The following is a 19,349-nucleotide window of genomic DNA, read 5'->3' on the forward strand; positions in this document are numbered from 1 at the left end:
GCATCTGTTGTTTTCAAAAGTGGAGCTTGTGAGGTTGCCCAAAGTAGATGGCCACTGAGTTAACTCTTGGTCTGAAAGGTGAGGTTCCTATACATTTGGTGCCGTGGTAAGATTTAATGAGGTTCGTTTTCAAGATCCTTTGGTTCTGGGCTCCCATTTTTAGCCTGGGCTCTGCTCAGGCCTGCTTTCCTCAACTGCCGAGGCCCTTCCTCGTTCCCTGTACCCCATCCTTCCCACGGAGCCCTTCAGGGCATGGATTTCTGGTCCAATCTCAAGTGGAGCTACAGTTTTGAAGGATTCCTCTAACTCTTCATACATCAGGACCCTCTCATAACACATCCGTGATTGCCTCTTTTACCAACTGTTCTTGGATGTCTACTTGGAGGCCTATAGCCTCTTTTCTCATGCAGCTGTGGCTAAGAGTCATTAAATGTTTCCTTCTCCCCTGTTAGCTCTCAGTAAGGAGGATGTCAATAGTTTGTGATACATGCATCCTGTCCAAGACATACCAGAGAAGTGACACATGTTGCCATGATGAGTAGAACGAGGAGAAGGACTCTTTCATATCCTAAGGATTCATGGAGAGGAAGTGATTTCGTTTCTGGGTATTAAGTAACATGTTCTCCTGGGCTAAGGGGTCCTTTTCTACTTCCTCAAATATTATCTGCAGTGGACGGGGCCTTTGGGAACCAGAGGTAGGTGGATGGATAGTGATTTTAACACCTGGTGTTCTGGGTCAAAGAGAATAAATTTGAGTAGGAGCTGGAGGGTGGGCTGTGCAGTTATCCATGTGCTTCTGCGGAGGGCACTGGAGTCAGGGAAGTGGGGGCACCCCCCTCTCCAGAGTTCCGCGTGCCCGAACTGGCATTTGATTCATTCAAAGTTGGGTTTCTTTTCCGGGTGGAGCAGCTGTAATTGAGGGGGAGGAAGAGGAAGCCTTCTTCTCTCTCCCAGCCCGACCTCCCCACAAACTTCTCATTTATACCCAGGATTCAAGTCAAGGTTGAGAGTGGAAATCCACAGCTGTCGAACGCTAATTTTGCCTAAAACTAAAACAGCCCCGTGGGGACCACAAGAAGATCTGCTGACTCCCTCATGCTATTCTCCTGGGGGCAGTTGTCCATTAAATCCAGGAGCATGAAGGCATATGGCTGAGGGAATGGACTTCAAGCTCAAACAAGCCTGGTTCTGCCTTTTGCTCTTTCTTCAATATAGCAACAGTTGACTTCAGGATTTTGAGGCCGTTTCCCTATATGTAAAATGGAGACTCACAGAGTTTTTTGTGGTGACTACATGAGGTGGTTTAGATGCTAGGGCCTAGTGTGGGCCCTCCATCCCCTTCCAACGTGTTCTTCTAGTGATTTGGCCCCCATCGCTCATTAACTTTTATTTCTGTGGGGAGGAAGCCCTTGAACCCAACACACCCAAACCCCTCTATCCCATCCAAAGGAAGAGAGAGCTCTGAAGCTGAGCTGAGGGAAGGGTTTTGCACAGCTCCAAGGGGAGCCTGTTCAGACAGCAGAAGAGCTGCCAGAGACATGCAAGATGGAGCTCCTTGTAGTAGACCTTTTAGCAAGCAGTTCTCTTACTTGAATTTGTACTATTTTAAGTTCTTAGAACACCAGATGCTCCCATGTTCAAAGGCTTCCAGAAGTACGCAGGCTATTGCCAACAGAAATTGGTCTGGAAAGGGTGGAGGGGGTGGGGCTGCCCATGAGTAATGTAGGAGCTAGCAGCCTCAGCGCTTGGCCACCAGAACTGGAAACACTTGAGCCTGTTCATTGGGGACCTGGAGATGTGCCCCCCAGAAAGGGCTGGACTTTGGCTAGTCCTTTGTCTTTGTTCTTCATGGCCACCCCACTTTTTCTCCTTTTGGCCAGTCAGTATGTTTCCATGTCTACATTGGCAGTTTTTTTTTTATAAAACACTAGGGGTGTGTGTGTGTGTGTGTGTGTGTGTGTGTGTGTGTGTGCGCGCGCGTGCTCACGTTTGGAAGGGATCTTGCTGACTTAGCTCAGTTTCTCGGAGCCAAAGAACCTTGGGCTGCGGGTTTTATCCCCACACAGACCAGGTATCCTCTTATTAAGAATAAACAGAGTTTCTAAGCACTACTGACCTCTGTCCCAGCCAGCTGGTTTGCAAATGTGCTCTGTCTTCCTCAAGGGAGACCAGGCGATCCGTTACCACTTCTGTAAAACTCCGCTCCCCAAACATACCTTCTTTATCAAAAAATAAGGGAACTCAGAGTCTTCTCGGAAAGTGAAGATCTTTTCTATTTTATAGATGGTGAGAACAACAGTGATTTGCCTCTCCCAGGACTTTCAGATCATGTGCTGGTGGCCTTCTGAGTTTGAGTACCATCTTGTCTACCCATCCATACCTCTCATTTTCTTTTCATGAGGGAACCCTCTGCCCCATATACCTTTGTCTTTCCTGCTTCTCAGCCTCTGCTCTTGGTGTTTTCCTGCCTGGAATTCCCTTTCCCTTCTTTCCTTTGTTAAATAGGATTCCTGGAAAAGGTGTGGAACAGCTACTGGGCTGCATAAGTTCTGGCTGATGGAGTTTCTGCCCTTTCCCCAGATGTCTACATTTATTCTCATGTGCTCAGGGACAAGTAAAGGCTTGGCTCAAACTCTGAATAAGACCCAGTCCCTGTCCTTAAAGAGCTGTAGTTTCGTTGGGGAGGTAAGATGTGTAAACAAATGGTGACAATACTTTCTGACACCCAAGCAATACCAGGTGTGCCTTTGTTCCTGCGCCCCCTGCAGAGGGGAGTTTATACCTTTGTCTCCCTACGTAGAATGTGAGCGCTCAGAAGGTGAGCTGTATCTCATTCATGTCTGAGTCGCTAGCTTCTAGCCTCGAGTCTGCGGCACATGTGGGACATTACGTAGATATTTGAGTTTGTTGAATGAGAGAGTTGATAAACAGAGTGAATGTACCCCGTGTCACAGGCACACAGAGAGAAGAGGTCCGTACAGGACCAGGAGTGGGCGTTTGTAGCAGCTTTTTGAAGAAGGACTAGGAGGTTGCTGGACAGACTAGAGGAAGGGCATTCCAGGAAGAGGAGCCAGCAAAGGCAAGGACAGCAACCTGTGCAGCCCTGGGTAAGAGAAACTGCCCGGTGCGCCATGGCCGGAGGAGGGCATGGGGCGGAGAAGAGAGGAGAGTAAAAATGGGTCCCTCCCTTGGTTATTCCTCACCAGGCAGCTGGGTGCTCCACAGATCGCGCCACCAGCCTTTCGTCCTAAGCTTGTGCCTGCTCACCAATCCCTTCTCCCCAGCCCCTGAACCTGGCTTCTCCTTGCCCCCTGCCCACGGATGCAAACCTTTTCATATGAGTTGAAGTCAACACTTGAATGTGCTCAAGAATCACCCGGAGATCTTACTACAAATGCTGATTGTGGTTTCTTGGGCAGGAGGTGGGCCCTGTGAATCTGCTTTTCTTCCCCCCCCCCACTGCTGTGATGCTGACGGTGCTGGTCCAGGGACCACACTTTAAGAAGTGAGGCTTTAAGGCAGACTACCTCGGGAAGCTCTCCGGGGCCTCAGTGAGACGTTCCAATGGCAAAAACAAACCACCTTCCTTTGGATTATTTATAACACTGCCTCTCCCAGCAGGGTAGGTGATTGAGTGTTGTCTAATAAAAAATTCAGGGGTAAATGGCACTGGGTAGAAATGCCAAAAAAAGGGCTTTGCTCCCCTAAATAGCCCGTCTTTGATATTGGCATGTGTATTCTGCAAAACACCTCTCTGAGTTTCAGCTTCCCAGGCTTTTCCTGGCTCCTGGGGAAGATTTACTCTTTTGCAGCACATGGGCATTTGGAGGCCCAAGGGAGCCATGGGAGGTTCTTAGAGATCTCTCCCCACTGCCTCCCCCCTGCCAGGCCACCTCCCCTCTGATCTTTTGACCCTTACTCCCTGAGGACTGAGTTGCACGAAGGCTACTCTGTTATAAATCATGGCCCTGGTTTCTCTTAGCCACACTTTGGATAGAAGCAGAGAGACATTTCTTATCTCAGATGTCCCCCCCCCAAATAGAAGTTTCTGGATCCTGTGTGAGACCCGATGAGCCCAGTAAGCAGCTTCCCGGAGCCTCACTGGGCTCCCTCAGCTGCATTAAGGAAAAGGAGGAGGCCGGCTACGTCAAACCAAAACTCTCTGGCTGACATGTGCCTGCGGCAGCACGGGTGGCTGGGTGGCTTTTCAGCAGACTGGGAACCTGCAAGATGAAGCCAGGGCTGGTGCGAGGTCTCCCTCCAGGCACACTTGGGGGCCTGGCCGCTGGCTGCTGGCAATAAGGATGCCTGCCACCGGAGGACAGTTTTCCCTAGACAGTTTTCCCTAGGCTGCGCCTCCTCTCCTTTCCTGATCTTCCTTCCTCCGCGCTGTGCCCTGGGTGGGGGAAGCACAGCCAGACTGTAGTGAAGTCCCAGAGGGTGGGAGGGTCCGGGCGAATGGACAGGCACCTCCTTACCCCTCTGCCTTCAGCAACTGCCACCAAGCCCTGGCCCACTTCGCCTCTCTCCAGCTGGCACAGCTTCAGCAGCTAGATTTTACTGCTTTCGCCACGCTGTCTGCTTTCCCCTATTGCCTCTTCAAATCCATTCACTGATTCGTTCGTCCCTTCATTCATTCATTCAGTCGTTCTTTCATCCAGGGGTGCTCCTGTGCATGGGATGCCTGCTCTGAGCCAAGCGCCGCTCTGGGCTCCCGTTCTTTTCCTCCGCACCCTGCACGTTAGGACCCTTCCTTTTATATCCTGTGCAGAGGTCCCTTGCTATCTCTGTTCTGGTCTTCGGCCTCTTCCCCGCATCTCTGAACAACCTCAGAGGAGGACTTGCATCTGGGTGGTAGGCCGCATGGAATTCTGGGAGAACCCAGTGTTTCACACAGGCCTCAGCTTGCACCCTGCCCCTGACTCTGCCCCTGACTACCCTATGTGGACCTAGCTGGGTTCAGTTCTGTCAGCTGCAGTGATGGGGTTTTGGAGTGGTGAGCGTCCAGAGCTGAGGGCCAAGAAAGAATTCTTGAGATGTCTTCGGTGCAAGAAAAGGTGATTTCATTAAAGCACCAGGCCAGGACACTGGGCAGAAAGAGCTGCAACCCCCACCCCCCACCCCCCGCCCCCCGACCATGAGGAGAGACTGATTGGGAACCGGGAGAGGTAAAGACAAGAAGGGGAAGTTTCCAAAGGGATTTGTATTTACTAAAGAAGATATAACTCACAGGATACTGGAGGTCTGGCTACTGTCAAGCTAAGGTTGTGTTTCCCTCTAGCAAAGCATTAACCTTAAGAAGGAAGGGGGTTCCTGGAGGAATGTTCTACTCTGCCTGCCTCCAGTATTTGCCAATGGGCTGCAGATCATAAGGGAATTTAACTTTTTTTAAAGTTTATTTATTTTGAAGACAGTGCTAGCAGGGAAGGGGCAGAGAGAGACTCCGAAGCAAGCTCCATGCTGCGCACAGCCCTACACTGGGGCTGGACCCCATGGACCGTGAGATCATGACCTGAGCCAAAATCAAGAGTGGATGCTCAACTGACGGAGCCACCCAGGCACTCCAAGGAAATTTCATTTTATCTGCCATTTCCTTCTGCCTTTGTTTTCCACATCATCAGTTTTCTCACTTACAATTTAAAAAAGAGAAGAAGAAATCACCTATTCCAGAGTTAAGTGCAGCTGAGATGTCACATGTAAAGTTCCCGGCACAGAATTGTTGCGTAAGAATTTTAATGGCGCCCCGCTTTGGTGCATCAATGGCCCATCACAAGTGCGAGGGACCGCCATGCAGGAACCTGTGTTCTGCTTAAATATCTCCCCCAGGGGCGCCTGGGTGGCTTAGTCGGTTGAGCGTCCGACTTTCGCTTAGGTCATGATCTCGCGGTTCGTGGGTTCGAGCCCCGCGTCGGGCTCTGTGCTGACTGCCAGCTCAGAGCCTGGAGCCTGTTTCAGTCTGTGACTCCCTCTCTCTCTGAGCCTCCCCTGCTCACGCTGTCTCTCTCTCTCTCTCTCTCTCTCTCCTAGAAATAAATAAAACATTAAAAAAAAATATCTCCCCCAAAGAGCTGGGGCCGCCTTCTGGGCTCAGGACCACCTTGAGACTTCACCCCACAGTTCTCCTCCTTGTGACAGTAGCCGATTCTTGCCTTCCTTTTCCAAAAGTTTTCAAACATACACAACAGAGGAGACATGTGTACAATGAGCCTTTTGCGTCGGTCACCAGTTTCAATGATCAACAGCGACGTCCTGTCTTGTGTCACTTCTCCCATTCTTTTCTTTTTTTTCCTGGAGTGTTTTAAAGCAAATTCCAGTCACCATGTCATGTCACCTATGAACACTCCAGTGTGTATAATAGATAAAGATGTCAGAGAGAACCAAACCACAATATTGTTACCACACTCAACAAAATTAAGAATTATTATTAGTATAACTTAATACCCAGTCCATGTTTATTTTTCCCCAAATGTCTCAAAAACTGTTTTTTCACTGTTGATTTGATTGGGTATCAGGATTCCCCAAAGGTTCCTATTACACTGGATTGTAAAGTCTCAGGTGGTTTTGTACCAGCCTGCTCTGACATGTTCTGTTTTCAGTGGAGATGGCAGCAAAACGAGGAAGTCCTTACTTCCTGAAAGTCTCCCCATCTCACTTCCCTGAATCCTTTCCAAATAACACAAAACAAGCATCGCCTTTTATGGGTGTCTTTACGTGACAAAAACAGTTCCCCCCCTTTCTGACAGTTTTGAGATGAATGGGCTCCTCTAACACTTTCCAAAACCCAACAATCATCCAGGAGGAGAAGAAGAGGAAGAAACGCAGGATTCGCCTTAGTTCTTGTTGAGGGGGAAAATTCCCGGGAACTTTGTTCCTTTCAGCAAGACTTTTTTTTATGCCCTCCCACCTGCTTTTCAAAATCCACCAACCACAAAATTTACTCCATCCCCCTTTTTCTCTCTCCCTTACACACTCCCTCTCTCTTTTTAGCAGCAACATATAAGCCGGCCATATTAGAGAGATGGAAATAAAGCCTCCTTAATGTTGTATGTGTCTCTGAAGTACATCTGTGCATTTTTTTTTTTTTTAGCATCTAACCATTCCTTCCTTGTAGCCCTCGGCCCCTCAAATCACCCTCTCCCATATCCCCACCCGACTAACATCTCAGTCTCTGAAAATGCACAGAGATGCCTGGCTACCTCGCCCTGCCTTCAGTCTCACGGGGCTCAGTCTCTTTTTCTCTTTGGGTAAGTTAGACGGTACATCTGCATGCTCCTGAGGGTCCAGAAGTGTAGCTGCAGCTTGGAAGCGGGTGGGGGCTGGGGACAGGAAAGAAGACATTGCTTGAGCCTCCCTCCTTGTCCTTGGGAAGGGAGGGACCGGAGGACCAGGGGACCGGGGAAGACATTGCTGAACACTGCATAACGCTGGGACTGTTTGGCCACAGTAATGTTGGGTCGGGGGATCTGAATGCCCCTCGGGGGTGACAGTTATCATAGGAGGTGGTTTTTCAGTGGGTTTCCCTAAAACGGACTTATGTGGTGGTGGGGGCAGGCGATGGGTTGATCTGCCAAGGCTCCTCATGGATTTTTTTCAGCTGCTGCAAATATGGGGTCCTGGGTCTTAATGCTCCCTACAGGGGCTTCTTCTGTGGACCTCGATCTTTGGAAGCTGGTGGATTTAGGATATTAGGAAAGAATGTTTGGGGGAGCCGGGGGTAGAAAGTTGAGTCTGGGTCTTGTTTCCTGGAAATCTGTACCACTGATTTGTTGAAATGTGTTGGGGGAGCAGGTGGGAAGTAGGTTTGGGGTAGACACCTGCTGAAGCTGATGGAAGCCTCTGGCTTGGGCCAGATGGAGTGGAGGAGGGGTCAGGTGAAGGAATCAGGAAAAAAAAAAAAAAGGAACTCATGGGCCCAGTGTGGCGGTAGCCCTTTAAGACCAGCCCAGCATCGGAGACTGCCATGTCAAGTGACCCAAACGTTAATTTCATATTTGACCACTCAAGACTTCCTGGTGAGGAGGGGGCTAGAAAGTTATTTGCAAGCCTGCTTTACAGGTAGTTTCATTCTTTCTCCTAAACTTACTCATTGCTGGTATAGCAGTTGGTCAAGTCCAAGGATTGTCAGTGCGGATATTCCCGATCACAAAATCCCTCTTCTTCTCTCTCTGCCTCCTACCTTTCCTCCCTCCCTTCCTCTCTCTTTCTTTCTCTCTTTTTCTGGTTTGTTGTGTTGGATACTGGGCAGGAGTACTACACAGAGATGACATAGAGCCCGTGGCAGCTTGTATGATAAGGCCCATTAGCTTTGTTGAGTTACTGGACATTTTAACAACAGAGCAGGAATGTTATGGAAGCTCAGGCTGTACACAGAGGGTGAGCGTGGAATCAGATCTGGGTTTAAAAATCTGTCATTTACTTCATGACTATAGGCAAGTTACTTGACCCTCCTGAGCTTCGGTTCTTTCATGGGTAAACTGGAGAGTGCCTCGGTGTTTTGTGGGTCTGGTACTCAATAATAGCTGAACTTTGTGAACACTTTTCACGCGCCCGCGCGCTGTATATCTTGTTTAGCCCTTGTGATAACCAGTAATCATATGAGGTAGACACTGTTCTGATCCTCCTGTTACAGACGAGGAACAGGCACAGAAATTAACTAAGTTACTGAAATTAAGTAACTTGAAGTCACACAACTAGTATAAGGTGAGCTGAGACCTACTGCCCCCAATGTTCGAGAAACGGTACTGCTATATTAACAGTAGTTGGTCAAAGAAACTCCAGCGCAGGCAAAAAGGTGGGGAGTTGGGTGGATGGCCTGTGTATAAAGAGCCAGGGATGGAGGACAGGTGACTCCTTTGGGAGGTAAGGAGAGCTTCCTGCAGGAGGGGGACAGTCTTGTGAGAGTCTGATCTAAGTGAAGAAAGGAAGGGGGCTCCGTAACCAGAATCAGGCTGTGTCTTAGGGGAAGATGGGGCTTGGAGTGAAGAAGTCAGAGAGTGGGGGTTGTGAGGTGGTAGTGGGAGGAAGCCAGAGCCTCGGCAGACCTGCGTGGTAGAGGATGCAGAAATGGGGATCTTGAACTTGAACTTGACTGATGCTAAGATGGGGCATGCTCTGGTATTCCAAGGTTAAGGGGCTCAGCCGGAAGATGGAATTATGGCAGTTGTAATGGCGTCGGTCTCCAAGATGGAGTAACAGATGACAAGGGAGGGGCTGCATCAGGGGCAGCGTTTGTGAGAATGACTACACACAGCTGGTCACGGGGAAGGGGACCGGCCGGGCAACCTGCTGTACACACAATGTTGCAGGTGGGACTAGTTTTTAGCTAGAAACAATCCAAATGACCAGACTTCCCAGAGTTTTTCTTAACGACTGCAGTTACCAGCCTAGTTACCAAAGTCTGGGTTATGCTAGGTGAGGCCTAGAAAGTGGAGTCTGGCCCTCACTCACGCCCACTGCCCATGTCTGCTGCTGGGGGCAGGGTTCCAGACACAGAGGGGACAAGCCTTTTATGGAGTGCCCATCTGTGTGTCACATACCCGTTCTGGGTCTGGGGATACCAAGATGACTAAAAATCAGCCCCGGCGCCTCCTGAGGGACACGGGCACGTACACAAATAATAACAATGCAACATCATAGGAGCTGTCATAATAATGACAGTCATAACGATGATAATGATAACAGCTGCTAAACTTTGTTAAGAGCTATGTCCCAGGCAGCTGCAAGCTTTTCGTGTTAGCAAGCCATTTACTCCTCAGAGCAGCCCTAGGAGTGGGCTCTATTATTGCCCCCCCCCCCCCATCTTACAGATGAGAAAACTGAGGTCTGGAAGGTTAACTACCTCGCCTAAGATCAGACCACTTGGCCACTATTTCGTTCTGCCTCCCCGTCATGTAGCAGGAGAAGGGGCAGGAACGAGGCTGGGGAGAGGGCCCAGGCTCTGAGGCTGCTGTCACTGAGGTATGCCTTATAAGCGGGGAAGTGTAGGATATATAAAAGAGCCCCAGGTTTAGAAGGGTGAGCGAGCTTCCCAGACGGAATTAAAAATGTGTGCAGGAGGCATGGAGGGGTGAAAGAAGGTAGAGTCTTTGGGAAAAGTACAAATCAGGGATTACTGGAGTGGAGGAAGCATGCACTTGGGAGCTGGCCGGAGAGGCGGCCAGGCCTGGGTTGGCCCCAGATGGCAAAGGGCTCGGAAGCTGAGCCCAGGAGCCTGCACTTGATCCTGAAAACAACAGGGAGCCAGTGGAGGGGTGGTGAGGACAGCTTGCTTTCATGCTGCGCTGGGGAAGACTGGGCTTGGAGGGGGAGAACCTGGCGTGGGGGAGGGTCTGAATGCAGGAGGCAGGATCTGGGTGTCACACTCCCCTGGGATGTAGGGGCTGCCCCAGGGGACAGTGTGCTCAGAAGGTGGGGGGACAATTTCTCTACTTAGATGCATTCTTTCTCTTTTAAACAAGAAGAAAATAAACCTACCTCATAGGTTGCTGTAGGGTTGGGAAGAGGAGTGGAGAGAATTCACTTCTGTCTTTGCAAGAGATAGAGCTCAGCCGGAGGTGAGCACATTTTTGTGATCTCTGAAAGATGGGTCCGTTAGAACAGTGGATAACATGGGGCTTGGGGTGCCCAGAGGTGCCCAAGAGAAAACGGGGAGGCCTGGGCGCTGTGATATTTTGGAACTAAGGCCAGAAGCCACATCCTGACTGTTGATCCCCATTTCCTTTCTGGAGTTGGGAATCAGGAGCCCCAGACCCAGTCCCAAGTGAAGCAACTTGGAAGCCTGCACTTCCTTGTATGGAGGTTTCTTTAAATAGGACCATTCCCGGGGGGCCTGGGTGGCTCAGTCAGTTAAGCATCCGACTTCTGTTCAGGTCATGATCTCGCGACTTGTGGGTTTGAACCCCACATCGGGCTCTGTGCTGACAGCTAGCTCAGAGCCTGGAGGCTGTTTCGGATTCTGTGTCTCCCTCTGTCTCTGACCCTCCCCTGTTTATGCTGTCTCTCTCTCAGAAATAAATAAAAAACATTAAAAAAAAAAAATAGGACCGTTCCCTTCCAGCCAGCCTGGCCCGAGCTGGGGGCTGGTAGTTTGGGATTGGATCTGCCTTGGAGACACGCTGGTCCCTAGCGTGCTTTGGAATGACAGTCACACCCTCACCCAGCTGCAACCCCTCACCCCTGTCTGGAGCCTTGGCAGCCTGGGTTCAAACTGAGCTTTGCCACTTACTTAGCTGTGAACTTGGGCTATGCATGTAGCTTCTCTCTGCTCAACTGCATATTCTGGAAAGTGGGGTGGTAATAGGGTGATTGTACGTATCTAATGAGATCATATTTGTGAAATGCGTAAACAATCTTCTGGCCTACAGTAAATAAGCACTTTGTTTTTGTGAAATCCTTTCTGCGGCACTAGCTGTGGCCTGGGCTACTTTCCGGAAGCAGCAGAGTTTATCAGGATTTTGCTCACAGCTCTGACCTTGCTGCGTGATGGTTCCCTGTCTTTAATGGAGGCCTGGATCCGTAAAAGGCCTAAAGCCCCGGTGGGGACTCAGGCTGAGCTGGGCGCCTTGGAGTCAGGAACCACCGTCTGGCCCCAGCTGGTCCCTGGCTGACACTGATTTGGTGATCCCATCCCTCTATCTGCGGATGGGACTTGCTGGATTTCTCTGACCACTAGAGGGCGCACGTGTTCCTCCCGGTGTCTGCTGCAGGGGTGCGGGAAAGAGACCCTGCATTGCACCTCTGCTCCCCACCTGCCAGCCAGAAAAGGCCTCCCCACAGCCCTGCCCATCCACCTGGCAGGGTGTTGGCTCCTTCACCATAGAGGGGGCTGCCCTGTGGGGTTCAAGTTTTAATCGGAGTGATGCTGGCTGGGGTGGGAAGGAGGCCCGGGAGAGGTGAGCCCCTTTCACAGCACCTGCTTTCTGAGGTCGCCTGGGGGCTCTTTTGCGTAGAGGCCGTGGGAAGGCGGCAGAACTTGGAAGGGCCTAGAGAAGCAGGGCCGTCCTCCGGTTAAGAGGTTAGCTCAGGACAAGGCGCTGCCAGGTTGCTTCCCTGCGGATCTCTCTGCCTCTGCAGGCGGGGGCGGCGGAGGCATTTTCTGCACCCCTCCTCCTTGCCTGGCGTCGCGCGAGGTGCTTTCATAATGGTGATGAAAGTGGGGATCTGGGAACTGGGCTTTGTTCTTCTCAGCCGGCCCACTCAGCATCCCCAGCGCTGTTCCCCTAGTGAGTATTCAGCCCCCACCCAGAAGCCTTGGCCTCACAGGTGGGTCCGCATGCGAGATCCCTCCCTCTGCCAAAGGCTCGGTCGTGACCTCTACAGCCAGCATTTTATTGCATCTCCCGTTCTTCAGCCCCGCCCACTAGCCCTGGCCCCTGCGCCCTAAAGGATGGGCTGGGCAGGAGAGTGAGCGCGCTGGGAGGAGCTGACATCGACCTCCCAGCTTCCAGGCTGCGCGGCCGCCGCAGCTCTGTGCTACTCAGCGGTCTGAAAAACAAGAGCCCCGCAGGGCCGGCCACTGCTGGGGCTGGGTGTGTGCCAGGCCTGGGGGACCTCCAGGGGGCTGCCCTCTGCGGGGAGACCCCCCCTCCCCCCGAAGGCCTTCCTGCTTAGGGGGCAGGACTTGAGGAGAATGGATGACAGGAGCTGCCAGACTGCGCACTGTTAGTTATTGTTTTTAAATGATCATGGCCACCCCAGGACGTGGGTGTCGGCAGCGAGTTTTAAGAGCCGGACACCGAGGCTTGGAAGGTGAAGGAACTTGTCCACATTCTGCGAGCTGATTGCAGGTAGCAAAGGGACACGTGCCTCAAAGGGTGTCCTGGCCTATGCTACTCCTGTGTCAGCAGCCCCCTAGCCACCCCTCTGCCCACCGCCCCCGGCCCCCAGGCCCCTGGTGGCTTTCTATCTCACTCAGAAAAGAAAATCCTAACTCTGAGTTCTGGCCCCCAAGGCCCCTGGGGCCTCACCCCTGCCTAGCCCTGGCCATTGGCCCCTTGATCACTGCTTGTTGTGATTCAGACACAGGAAGCTCATTCCAGCCACCAGAAGTTTGCTCTTGATGTTCTTCTGCAGCTTGGAACTTGATTCCTTCAGAAATTCAGATGGCTCACTCCCTCACTTTCCTGGGACCACCCTTATTAAACAACACCCCTTCAGTTTGCTTTGGTTCTTACAATCCTTTGGGTGTGGCACTACTTAAAGTTACATTATTATTTTTTTCCTTGTTAATGTCTGCCCTACCTCCCCTCCCCTCCCCTCCCCTCCCCCCCATCAGAACACAAGCTTCATAGCTTCATATTGCAGCAGCCACTCTGCCTGTCTGGTTTACGGCAATCACCCCCAGGGCCAAGGCTAAGTGCAGGGGCCGGGAGTGGTGGGGGGCTGGTAAATACTGGGTAAATGAATGGCTGATGCTGAATGTTACTGTTTATCCCCTATAAAGAAATGAATCTTTTGGGATGGCGTTTTGACAATATTGGCAGAAAACCCAAGCCTTGAGGTCAGGTCTAGGGTGAGGCTACAGAGGTGCCCCCGCTGTATGGTTTAAAGAGGTCTTTACCTGACCCTGAGGGCGGGTGCCCCCTTAAATTTTGTGTGCCAGGCTTTCTGCCCTCTAGGGGGTCTCTGCGGCTTCAGCTGGAAAGGCCTGGGTTTGCTCCCCTCCCCCCAGACTCTGTTCTGCTTAAGATGTCTGAGCGGGACAGAACTTTCTCGGCCCCCGACACCCAGCTCCCCCATCAGGTCTGATGCTGCTTATCGGCTGTGACAGCAGCCTGCTTTTCCCAGCCTGCCACCCCTTCAGCCTGCGTCAGCTCCCTGCTGTGGCGTTTCCGGGCCTGACATCTCCAAAAGGGACCCCTGTCCTTGGAGACCTGGGGAGAAGAGAAGGGGGTGGGGTGTGGCTGGCCTGGGCTGGCACACTGCTTTCCTCTGACCTTGGGGTACAGAGAGCAAGGCGTTCTGAGTCTCCATCCATCCTCAAGGCTTTCCGCCCCGTGGGGACACTGGAGGGGCTTTGGCTCCTCAGAGATGGCTGGAAGTGGCGGGGAAGGAGGGGAAAACCTGGCCAGCAAGCAGAGCCCCTTGTCCAAGGTCTTCAGCTAGCAGGTGGCAGTGGTCGGACTGGGGCTGCATGACAGTGGTCCTGGGAAAGTCTTAGGACCACCTGTTTGCCCCTGGCTCAACAGACAATTTGGTTTCTCTCCACCCCAGCCTTGCCCTACCCCACGGGCTACGAGCCACAATTTGACCCCACGGGCCACATCGGGTACCCCTTATGAGCTTGGCCCACCCAATCTGGCTCCCTAGTCTCAGCCAGAAGGGCCCCCGCCCGCTTCCAGAACTCTGCTCCACGCCCACCTGGTGCAGAAGGCTTGGCCCCTGCCCCCCACCCCCGCCCCCTCAGCCAGACTCCTCACCAGCTTGCGGCTTCATCTGCAGTGCCACCGGGGCGGAGCATGGAAATCACAGTACCTACCACCCTCAACGTGCTCAATGGCTCGGACGCCCGCCTGCCCTGCACCTTCAACTCCTGCTACACGGTGAACCACAAACAATTCTCCCTGAACTGGACTTACCAGGAGTGCAGTAACTGCTCCGAGGAGATGGTGAGTCCTGAGAGGGGGCGGGGCTGAAGGCGGAGGCTGGAGCCCTCACTTCCCACCACCTGCACCCCCCCTGCATGGGACAGGGATCCTGGGGGTCCCGGGCCCATCTGCTCCAGAGGGCTTTGGCAAAAGTCATGTGCCACCGGGGGCGGGGCTGGGAGGGTGACAGAGACCTAGCAGTAACTGCCTCTCTCCCAGGAAGACAGGTGCATGGGGGAGGGTTCCCCCCCACCCCACCCCCCAGCTCTCCTCGCACCTCCTTGCGCATCCAGCTCCCTTCCTGTCCCCCACCCTAGTTCCTCCAGTTCCGCATGAAGATCATCAACCTGAGGCTGGAGCGGTTCCGAGACCGCGTGGAGTTCTCGGGGAACCCCAGCAAGTACGACGTGTCGGTGACCCTGAGGAGCGTGCAGCTGGAGGACGAGGGCATCTACAACTGCTACATCATGAACCCGCCCGACCGCCACCGCGGCCACGGCAAGATCCACCTGCAGGTCCTCATGGAAGGTGAGGGGCCAGTGGGCGGAGCGGGGAGCCCGGCCCTCCCGAGGGTGGGAGCAGTGGCCTGTGCTGGCCGGGCCGCTTCCGCTTTACTTCTCCGGTCCCTGAGGACTGGGGCCGTGGCTCAGAGAGTCCTTACGATGACCTCGGTCATGGTCATCACTCGAAGAAGTCACGACAGCGGCTTTCGTTTGTGGGGCGCGTGCCAGGTCTCCGTTAGACGGCTAAGCTCTACGTAGGCACTATCATGTCGTCCGCAAAGGTCCCTCAGTGAGGGAGGCAGTAGTATCATGGTCCCCATTTTACAGGTGAGGAAACAGGCTTAGAGAAGATCAGTTAGTACCTAAGGTCACACCATAAAGTGCAGTTAGGACTCAGATTTGGGTCTATCCAATCTCAAAGTCCTTGCTCTTAACTTCTGCATCTTGCTGTCATCCCCTGGGGCTGTTAGGTGCCCCGAGATTTGGGAGCGGGGCATGTAGAGGTCAACGCCAGGGTTGATTTTGGCTTTGACCAGAGTCCTTTCCGTAAGGCTCGTCCCGTCAGGACCACCCCGCGCATACTTTGGGGAGCAGGGGTGGCCGTGGGGGCCCCCTTTTCCAGCACTAGGGCTCAGTGGGTCTGTTCCTTCTCCTCCTCCAGAGCCCCCTGAGCGGGACTCCACGGTGGCGGTGATCGTGGGCGCCTCCGTGGGCGGCTTCCTGGCGGTGGTCATCTTGGTGCTGATGGTAGTCAAGTGCGTGAGGAGGAAAAAAGAGCAGAAGCTGAGCACGGATGACCTGAAGACGGAGGAGGAGGGCAAGACAGACGGAGAGGGCAATGCGGACGATGGCACCAAGTAACATGGCGGCCCGGCCGCCCCTCCCTCGCATCCTGCCTTCCTCCCTCTGCCCCGCACAGTGTGCCCTGTCTGCCCTCTCTTGGTGTGCTTCTCTTGAACCAGGCCCCCGGTGCCGAGCTGGGGGCTCCTGAACTCCTCACTCTGTGTCCCCCACCCCGCACCAAGAGTGACCCACCTCTCTTTCATTCGGGGAAACCTTCCATGGGGTGTGGGACGCCTGGGCCCTGGGGGAGGGGGATGTGGGCTCCCAACCGCGGGTCCCAGAGAGGAGGCGGGAGGCCTGTGTGAGGGTCCTGGGAGGGCAGGGGGGAAGGGTGGGCAGTGGCGGACAGGGGGCCCAGCTGTCCAGCCTTCCCAGTCTGTGGACTGGTCGGCGGGGCCTCGGGGAGGATCTGCGGGTGGTAGAGGGGCTTTCCTGTGCTGCCTCAAGAGAGCCTGGGCCGTGGCGTCACCCTGCTCCCCAGGCTGCTCCAGTCGGCTCGGGCTGGGGTGCTGATGGGTGCCCATCACTTGGGTGGAAGCCGTGTTGAAGGGAGGGCGGTGCATTTCCTGGGCACTGAAGGCAAGCCGGGGCTGGGGGCAGGTGGGGACAAGCCTCGGCCAGGAGACTCTGTTTTTACCCCCTCTCCATCCAGAGCTGCTGCCAGGGAAGCCTTGGGGGTTTTCTGGCGGCTGCTCACCCCTTGGGAGTTTGGTGGGACTTGTACGGAGAGTCACTGAGCTGGGGCCACGGGTGGGTTGTATCAGCCCAGGTGGTAGTCATTTTCCACCATAGTTACCCACTAACAGGAGGCCCGTTTCAAAGCCAGCTAAGCTCTGAAGGGGCGGGGGCTCCATTGTTAAATGGAGTTCGCCACAGACTGCCCCCTCCAACAGGCTGACCACCCTCCCTCAGCTCAGGCCTGGGAGCAGCCAAAGTGGGGGGCTCAGGAGGGGCGGGGGCCACGGTGGAGGAGCTGATGTGCAGAGCCGGGGCTTCCTTCAGGCCTTCTGTTCAGACTTTCCCAGGTAGCAGGGTTTGGGGGTGGGCTTTTGGTAGAGAGCAGGCAGGGAAGGCAATGGCTGAGGGAAAGTCCTGGAGCCTCTGAGATCCTCTGGCCACTCCCACCCTTCCTGTCCCAGGGACTCCCTCTGTGGGGAAGAAAGTAGCATTTACGGAGAGCCAACTTTCACTGCCATTATCGTCACAGGAAGAGGGGGTTGATTATTTAAGCCTCAAGAGAGGGAAAGAGACAGAGAGAAGCTGCCGATGTGAACACTACCTTGGAAGACCCTCAGAGACCAACTAGGCTAGTCACTCACTACAAATGGGGAAGCTGAGGTCCAAACTGACAAGAGACCGAAGGTCCCGCCCTCTCCTCCTCTGGCCCCTCAGTCTCCAATTTGAAACAATAGAGCCATAGTTTTCCCAGTGGGAAGAGCCTCTGCGGGCTGGCACATTAAGGGAGGTGAGGTGAGGCAGATGGGCTGTCCCAGGCTGTGACTTAGGCCAGGTGGAAGGGTGGAGGGATGGAGAGAAGGAGGGATGGAGTGGGAGAGCAGAGCTGCAGGTAGGGCCCCACCTCTGCCCCCTGGGCCGACTTTCTTCAGCACTTCCCAGCCTTTCCAGGAGCTCAGAGGCTGCCCAGGCTCAGGAGTCCGTGCCCAGGGCAGGAATGAGTCTGAGGAAAGGGGGTGAGGACAGGACTGTGCCGGGTTTGGGGACCATTCTCTGCCTCTGCCCATCTGATAGCCAGTTTGGAGAGAGAACCCTGTGGGAGGAGGTTCCGTTTAATTCACTTCAATTCAGCATCCATTTATTGAGCATCTCCCATGTGCCGGGCACTGTGCCGGGGGCCAGGGAGGCACGCAAAGCCACAGCCGAGCTGGGAACAGCAGGTCAGCTCTGCGGGGACCAGGACTAGGTGGTGGTGGTGGTGGTGGTGGTTTTTTTTTGTTTTTTGTTTTGTTTTGTTTTGTTTTTAGTGCATCTGATTCCACTTCTGCAGCCGCGGCTTGTAGGGCTGAAGTTGGAGAAGAAGGAAGAGAGTCCTGAATCTGGGCCCTGGGAAGGGAAGGAAGGATGGAAAGGGGGGCGGGCACAGCGTGGGAGACGGACGGCCTGGGAGGCAGCCCCTGGGTGGGGTGAGTCCAGCTCAGCACCTAACTGCCAATCAACACACTGCCAATGGGGGTGGGCTAAGCCACCAGGATGCCTGGGGCAGGCGGACATGGCCCGTCCTTGGAGCCAACTAGCTAAGAGGGGAGCGATGGGTGGTGGGCACCTCATGCCAGCTGAGACCAGGGTTGCAATATACTTCTGCAGCTTGTGGAGTTCACTCTTGGGCAACCCCTCAAGCGCTCTCCTCTCCTGGGACCAGTGAAGGTCTGTGCTGAGGACCAGAGAAGTGGGGCAGCTTTCTTTTCCCAGGACTCCTAACGTTGAGGGGAAGTTTTGCACCATTCCCTAAGCAGTCCTCACTCTCCATAAAGAAGCCCCAGACCTCCGGGTTCCTTCCATGCAATGCCCGGACCTAGTGGGGCCTCAGAGGCCCGAGCGGATGGGGGTGGGCCAGGAGCCATCTCTGCCCCAGGTGCCCGCCCCCAGGCTCCCTTTCCCCTGCAGCGGCTCAGAATCTCTTCCAGAGGCTCCTCAAGATGCCTCCCCCAGGGAAATGAGGGTGGGAAGAAAACAGGGCTTCTGCGAGTAGAGGTGGGGAACCGGTGACATGTGTCCACGGCTGCCATTTCTCTCCCCTGCTCTCTAGTTTCTACCAGCAAGCTGGTCCTCTCCCTGCAAAGCCCACTTCTGGCTGCACGTGTTTCCGTCCCTGCGCTCGGCTGGGTCCAGTCTGCTGTTTTTCTCAACCGCCCCTGCCTCTCCCGTTGTCTCGGAGCTCCCTGTCTGTCTCTTACTCCGAATTAAGGGCCACTGTAAAGAGCTGGGCCGGCTGACCCATGGGATTTTGCTCATAAGAACAAAGTACAATTTTTTTTCAGGACTGAAATGCCTTGAGGTGCCTTGAAACTGGCTTTGAAAATAGCTATCCGCCCCTTAGCTATGGACTAATCACAGTGATTCCCAGTTTATAAAAAAGGAAAAGCTGATTGGATCCAGGTTTCTCCCTGTGAGTCCCTTTGGGGAAGGAAGCTGGGCTGGTAGGTATTTACAAGGTCAGGTTAAGCAGATGGACAATTGAAAATACTGGCCGGGTCCCGAAAGACAGTCCCAGGCCATGGGAATGGCGCAGTGCAGTTAGATGGAGGGACGAGGCTAGAGATTTCCCTCGCTGCTTGTCTTAAGGAAAGACAGCCTGTGTCTCTTGCTGACGTCTTCCTTTATTGAAGCTTGCTGATGCATTTGTACATAGTCTATATATAGGTATAGATATATTATATATACAAATATAAAACATCTCACT

At 53.7% G+C, this 19,349-nt stretch overlaps 1 protein-coding gene across 1 annotated transcript; it reads left to right on the plus strand.

The window, feature by feature from the left end:
• The first annotated feature begins 7,137 nt into the window (after positions 1-7,137).
• On the plus strand, positions 7,138-16,148 carry SCN2B (sodium voltage-gated channel beta subunit 2). The gene is made up of 4 exons (XM_039229393.1): positions 7,138-7,244; positions 14,440-14,606; positions 14,903-15,113; positions 15,750-16,148. The coding sequence occupies exons 1-4, from the start codon at positions 7,175-7,177 to the stop codon at positions 15,947-15,949; spliced, it is 648 nt and encodes a 215-aa protein (XP_039085324.1). The 5' UTR covers positions 7,138-7,174; the 3' UTR covers positions 15,950-16,148.
• The last annotated feature ends 3,201 nt before the right edge of the window (positions 16,149-19,349 follow it).

The sequence above is a fragment of the Hyaena hyaena genome, unplaced genomic scaffold, assembly GCF_003009895.1.
Source record: "Hyaena hyaena isolate Hyena2069 unplaced genomic scaffold, ASM300989v1 scaffold_37, whole genome shotgun sequence".
Lineage (NCBI taxonomy): Eukaryota > Metazoa > Chordata > Mammalia > Carnivora > Hyaenidae > Hyaena > Hyaena hyaena.

Excerpts from the sequence above, each read along its gene's own strand:
- SCN2B (XM_039229393.1), top strand. The coding sequence starts at position 7,175 with ATGCACAGAGATGCCTGGCTACCTCGCCCTGCCTTCAGTCTCACGGGG. Across the intron at positions 7,245-14,439 it reads CAGTCTCTTTTTCTCTTTGG|TGCCACCGGGGCGGAGCATG; the intron begins GTAAGTTAGACG and ends CTTCATCTGCAG. Across the intron at positions 14,607-14,902 it reads GTAACTGCTCCGAGGAGATG|TTCCTCCAGTTCCGCATGAA; the intron begins GTGAGTCCTGAG and ends CCCCCACCCTAG.